General features: G+C 40.0%; 1 protein-coding gene across 5 annotated transcripts in view; it reads left to right on the plus strand.

Moving 5' to 3' along the window:
• The window catches only part of LOC125727401 (rho GTPase-activating protein SYDE2-like), a 31,834-nt gene extending 25,985 nt beyond the window's left edge, over positions 1 to 5,849 (plus strand). For all 5 annotated transcript variants that reach the window (XM_049004075.1, XM_049004073.1, XM_049004077.1 and 2 more), the window contains one exon: positions 2,190 to 5,849. In XM_049004075.1, the coding sequence (XP_048860032.1) occupies positions 2,190 to 2,785 (596 nt within the window). In that variant the 3' untranslated portion in view covers positions 2,786 to 5,849. The remainder of the gene's footprint in view (positions 1 to 2,189) is intronic.
• Positions 5,850 to 6,457: the final 608 nt, after the last annotated feature.

Below are 6,457 nucleotides of genomic sequence, written 5' to 3' on the forward strand. Positions count from 1 at the left end.
TAGATTACAGGTCCTTACCCATCATGTTGAGACTTTAATATGGATCAAAGCTTAACCCAGCTTTTTCATCCCTCCCCTCTTCAAGTTAAATTAATTTTCACCGTCCTTAATTAAACCCATTCCTCATGTCAGCCTCTAGTCTCCTAGCATAGAGTCAAAGTCATACATACTTGGAGTCATTATGTTATAAGTCCTGATATTCCGGTCATAATTAGTGTGATCTTTGGCCTGCTTGAGTGAGGTGCTGTTTGAGTGTATTATGAGACAGAGAGGCAGGTGTTTAGGGAAAGGTCACAGAGTGGTGCAGTAGGAAGAAAGAGGGCCAGGAAGGGAGGTGGTAGTTAACGGCTGTTATATTTAGCTGGTCAGGGATTCTGCAGTAACACCAGCCAGAAAAGCAAACTGCCAACATTCTTTTCTAAAGTGAAGAGATCCTCTGCAAGCTCATGTATCTCGGGCTGCAGAAGCCTGCAAAGGATGTTTAATGTTTCCCATTTTTTACAACCTCTTGAAATATATTTCTGGATTTTGAGACTTTGGATCTAGGATGAAAAACTTCTCCATGCTCTCCAAATCAGTTACTTGACCATTTAATATTTTAAAAGAGGTGGGTTTAGGCTATAAATCCATACTTGCTGCAGCTTATGCTGGTAGTATTTCAACTGGTTTTAGCAGGTCTAAGATGGACTAAGATGGTCTTTGATGGTTATGTCCCAGTTCTTCCTGCTCTTTCGTGGTTTGTCTGGGTGGGTCACCAGCTGGTCATGCTGGCGTTGTGAGCTAAACCATCAGATCATGCAAAAACATACCTTAAGCTGGCCAGCTATTAAAAATTGGTCAAGCTAGTTTTTTTAGCAGGGTAATATTCCTGCTGTTTTCTCTAGTATACAGTACTATAGTATACTATGCAGTGCTGTTCTATGTTGTACTATACTGTGCTATACTACACTGTTTTGTACTGTTTATGTCAACCCAGGCCTTGGGGACCCCCAGACAGTCCACATTTTTGTATTGAGAAACTGTTATGCTATGCTATGGTACACTACACTATGCTATGGTATGATATACTGCACTGTACTATGCTGTACTATACTATGCTCTACTATAAAGTAAATTTTATGCTACTCCTTTGACCTCAGTAAGGTGGAAGTCATGGATTTTTTGTTTTTCACCTTTTGTTTGATTACTTTGTGTGATTTTGCTGCTTTTGGGTTAATGTAAGGCTGAATTTTCCATTTTATTTATGAACTGTACGAGCTGGGAGGCGTGGGGGGGCCACACTGTGGCCTGACCCACAAATCGCATTTCTGTGTGTGTTTGTATGATCTGCCCGGGTCGCACGGCCTTGCTCTGGGTACTCAATTTCCCTCCCATAGTTCAAAGAGCCCCGCAAAGGACTGGCATCTTGCCCTGGGGTGTACCCCAGCCTTATGCTTTATTACATCTGGGATATGCTCCAACAACCCCCTCTCCCCCCCCACGACATGACCTTGGCCTGGATAAGTCCTTAGAAGATATTTGTACCACAAAGAGGTTATTATTGGCATATTATATCCTATAAATAAGTGTTTCTCAAACCAGTCCTCGGAGACTCCCAGGCAGTCCATGTTTTTGCTCCCTCCCAACTCCCAGGGAACTGGTAGAGAGCAAAACAACAACAACAACAACAAATTTATTTTTATATAGCGCATTATCACAACATTACATTGTCTCAAAGCGCTTTACAGTATCCTCACCCAAAGCCCCCAGTGAGTAAGCCATAGGCGACAGTGGCAAGGAAAAACTCCCTAGAAGGAAGAAACCTTGAGAGGGACCAGACTCAAAGGGGAAGCCCATCCTCCAGGGGCCGGCAGGGATAGTCAAATAGAGAGAGGAGAGCAAGGAAGATAAGCCAATGCCGAAGCCGAGTCTTCTTCCAATTGCCAGGCAACCAGAGGTAAAAAACGTGGACCAAGGGTCCCCAAGGACTGGTTTGAGAAACTGCTATAAATTACCAAAGTGGATTAACTCAAAAAAGTGATTGTGCACCAAATCGGTTAGTTTATTAAACATTATCCAAAATCAACCATACAGGCAATGGCTTTAATACCTGACATTCTATAGCATTACATGTTTTTTCTTAACTGTGTCTCACATCTAAAGTGTGTGAAGAGACACTGATTCTGTTCCTTCCTTGTTCTGTTCCTCAGTCATGGACTCCCAAAGCACAGCGGCCTCTCCGGTGAAGGAGCCCTCAGTCGAGGTGGCTGTCGCCCCCCAGTACTTGCGCAGGCGCAGGGAGCGTCCACAGGTGCTAAATGTGAGCGAAGAAGAGATTGCGGGCGTGCTCCGGCCGAAACCTGGCCGCTTGGACAGTCCCAGCAACCGCTATGCGGGCGACTGGAGCCGCTGTGGAGAGAGCTACCTGCAGCCGCTGAAAGAACCGGTCAGCGAGGAGGTCGACTATGACGACGTGCCGTCGGAGGATGTGGAGGACACAGGGGATCAGCAAGAGAAGCCAGAACAGGCACCTCCAGCAGAAGAGGAGAAAGGCAGACGTCAGGCTGAAGAACAGGGCAAGGATAGCAGCTCAGTGGATGTCCAAGCAGATGTTCCTACCGGTCCCGTTTTTACAACCCAGCAGCACCTAGTCAAAGAACACAGGTACCAGGCGTTTGTGAAGATCCAGAACTTTACCCCAGTTCTAAGTAACAGGGTCAACCTCAAGGACCTGCAGGAGAGCATTGACACCCTTATCGGCAACTTGGAGAGGGAACTGAACAAAAACAGAATAAGTGTCGGCTAGCAACGTTGCTAACCAGCAAACAAATGCATTGAAATTGCAAGTTAATGGCTCAGGGCTGGCCATGACAGTGTTCTAAACTTCAGAGCAAGGGTGTATCTGGAAGTTCCCTTCTTTTGTAGAACATTCATCCTTTGTGGTTTTCGTCTTCTGTTACCGGCACCCTGCAGTGCTTTCTTTTTAACATTGCGATCACTCCTCTTCATCTTCTTCTTATTAGAAGAATTCATTAACCCTAAGGGATATTAAAGGTGCCTTCATTGTTAAAGGTTGTACAGGCTGAGACATTTTTTTTTTCGAAAGATGTACAGTTTAACGTAAACTGATGCACTTAAAAAGCAGTCTTTGGGAGAGCATGTTTAGATGTAGTGATCTTGAAATATTGTACAGGATAATGAACCTTCAGTACTAGGTTTTGGAGCTCGGCAAATGACAAATACCAGGGTACTCATAAATTAGTAAGTGTCCACTAGGTGCTCATACATACTATTCTGTTTTAAAAGCTAACGATACATATTCTACAACTAAATTTTTCTTTATATTACTGTACAAAATATAGTTTTGTACTATTTTCTAACTGTATATTTTTGATATATCATAAAATATCAGACCAAATTACTGTTTCTAAAAAATAAGTTCACATTTCGTAGAAAAAATTATTTTGATAAAGACCTCATTTATAAGAATTATAATAGTAAGCTTGGTACCTAATGAATGAAAGTTATCCAGGGATAAAGAGTTATCAGTATTGTTCATAAAGAGACATGCATACATCTGGGATGTACATTATTTAACGTTATTACCATAATATAATTTCTATCATTGGAATGTTTATATATATATTGCTTAATAAAAAATACGCCCCTTTATTTTACTACATCAAAAATAGAAATTTGTACAGTCTAACATTATCCTGAACAGTAATGAGGGTTATTTTATGTGTATAAAAAAATATATCGTGAAGGGACATCGTGTTTGTATAAATTGAGGCAAATCAGAGAGTTTCGCATCATGTCACATGTGTGTTCTGGAATAACTTTGAAATAGATGTGTATTACGTATATTCATGTAAAATAATTGGCAGCTTTTTTTATTATATATTCACAATACCTTCCAGCTCATCTTATAGAACGTGTAAGAGCACATTTCCAATACACCCTGATTAAATATACGTTCTGCATATTTGCGGTGGGGTATGGTGCGCTCACACCGGTACGGCTGGGCTTTTGCAGGTTTACTCCAGGTATTCTGCTTTTTATCGCACAGTACAAAGACATGCCGTTAGGTGACTCGGTGTCTCTAAATCGCCTGTACTGCGTGTGCCCTTTTATGGATTGCATCCCATCAGAAACCAAGCTCTGACCCTGTACTGGACAAAAAGTCATAAAAGTCATGGATATTTATACTACGACTACTGGCATTCCTGTGCTGTGTCCTCTGGAAATAGTCCTGATGTATAAGTGCTGTTTGGTTCTTCTGGTTCAGAGGAGTTTACAAGGAGCACTTCCATCTGCAATGTGCCCATCTGTAGCAAGCAAGCCGCAAGACATTCAAAGCCATGGGTCATGAAGCTACTCCTAGCCATAGCCCATGATTAAGAGCAACTGACCTGTAACTTAACTTCAGTAAGAGAAGCACCGTCACTCTATTGTGGGTTCCAGCTCAGACTCTGCATTGTGTAGATGGAAAGTTTCCCAGTAAATCTATATTACCAGACATTTGAATAAATGTATGAGTAAAGGTCATCATGCATTCAACCACGCACATATCATGTTACTCTTGCAAGACTCAAAAACTCTAATTGAGTCAGCAGTGAGATTAGACGTTAAACCTTATTCATGTATGGATTTTTAAAAAGACATTATATCATTTCAAATTCGTTATCCTATTGACGGGTAATTTTGGTAACGTTGAGTTTTTTTTTTCTTTTCAGAATTTACATGTATTTCTTAAATGGAATTTTGACAGTGCATGAGTGCATCTGGCATGTATCCTGCCTTCAATTTATGCTTCTCCGTGATAGACTATGGATTGCTGTACTCCCATTTTGGATAAGCATACAAACTGTGTCAAATGGCTAAAATTTTGGTAATTGAAGTTAAAAGTACATTCCATAAAAATGTGTATGTATGTGTATGTCTTTGCAGTATGTTGCTGTTTCTTTGACAATTTCAATGTATGTGTATTTAAAGCTTATTAATTACCTTGTAGTATCACTATAAGTAATAGTCTTTCTTATAATATATTGCTTTGTATAAAGATGTAATATGTTTTGAAGTTATATATTGATACTAAAGAAACATTTCTAGTTGCAAAACATAATTACATATGGATGCATACAGATGTTACTATTTTTATCATGTTTTATATGTTTATATATTTTAATCACTGTTGATACGAAGTGGGAATTTGTGTATTATAATAATATTTCATGATCAAAAACCTTTCATCCAAAATGGATCATTTTCATCCTCTGCTGCCCAGTGTGTGTTTAGATGTGTTATTTGAATTACCTCAGCAGCTTCCCACAAATGTGGGAAAAAAATTTACATCAGCGTATGGATTCATATTTCAGACACGACGGTTTAACAGCTGTTAATGTCATGAACGAATGAAGCGAGCGTCTGAGTGCATTTCCCTCTCTACACTGTCTAAAACGTGAGCCGGTTCCACTTCTTACACAAGACCCTTAGCAACTAATTGTGAAAACCTAACAGCTTTTGCATTTTTATGTTTTTAAATAGCATGCGTCTATTCATGCATGTACTGTTCCAAAATTGTTTCATGTTTTTAAGATTTCAAAAGACACCTAAATTTATGAAGTCAACTAGGACAAATTGAGACATTTCTTTGGAGAGAAACGTAAATTAAAATGGGGACATATATGCGTTCTGCAAAGTTATTTTTTGTACATACATTGATTCTCTATGGTATTATCATCTTCGATACTCCTTTCTTCTAGGAATGTACGATGTCGCTTTGCGATATGTGAAATATCCACGAGTGATATTGTGTTATTTATAAAACAAAATTAAATGACCAAAAATAAATAGCCAAATAGAACTTATCTACCAAAAGAGTGTGTCAAATAAGTTGGTGGTGTTGCGGCATGTTCTGTGAACAGACGCAAAGCAGTGCCGACAAAGGCAATGCGATTATTGTGCATGCGCGCATCATGATGACAACGCTAGAATGATATATTATGCAGCCCTGATTGTAACAACTGAATTCATCAGTTCTTTTGCCACGATAAACTGGAGGAGGACGGAATACGTATGATTGTGACAATCAGATCAACCTCTATCGGCAAAATCTGACGAGGGGGTGCCTGAGTGGGGGAGGGGGAAGGCTTAAAAAAAAAAAAGACATTGCAATTTCTTTTTCTTTGATCAGTGCCCTAGACAATACACCAAATGCCCTAACACACCATTGCAACAACACTGAAGCAATGCCTAAAGATCTGGTTTGATAGACCAGTGTTTCCCAACCTGGTCCTCAAGGACCACCAGGCAGTCCACATTTCTGCACCCTCTCAGCTCCCAGAGGACTGGATTGGGAAAAACTGTAACAGATAATCAAAACTCTATGCATGAACTTGGAATAAATTATGATTTGACTGAGATTATTTGACGTTTTCAGGCAGTGGGAATCAACTCAGGCAATGTTAATGTTTAA

The sequence above is a fragment of the Brienomyrus brachyistius genome, unplaced genomic scaffold (genome assembly GCF_023856365.1).
Source record: "Brienomyrus brachyistius isolate T26 unplaced genomic scaffold, BBRACH_0.4 scaffold96, whole genome shotgun sequence".
NCBI classification, from domain to species: Eukaryota; Metazoa; Chordata; class Actinopteri; order Osteoglossiformes; family Mormyridae; genus Brienomyrus; species Brienomyrus brachyistius.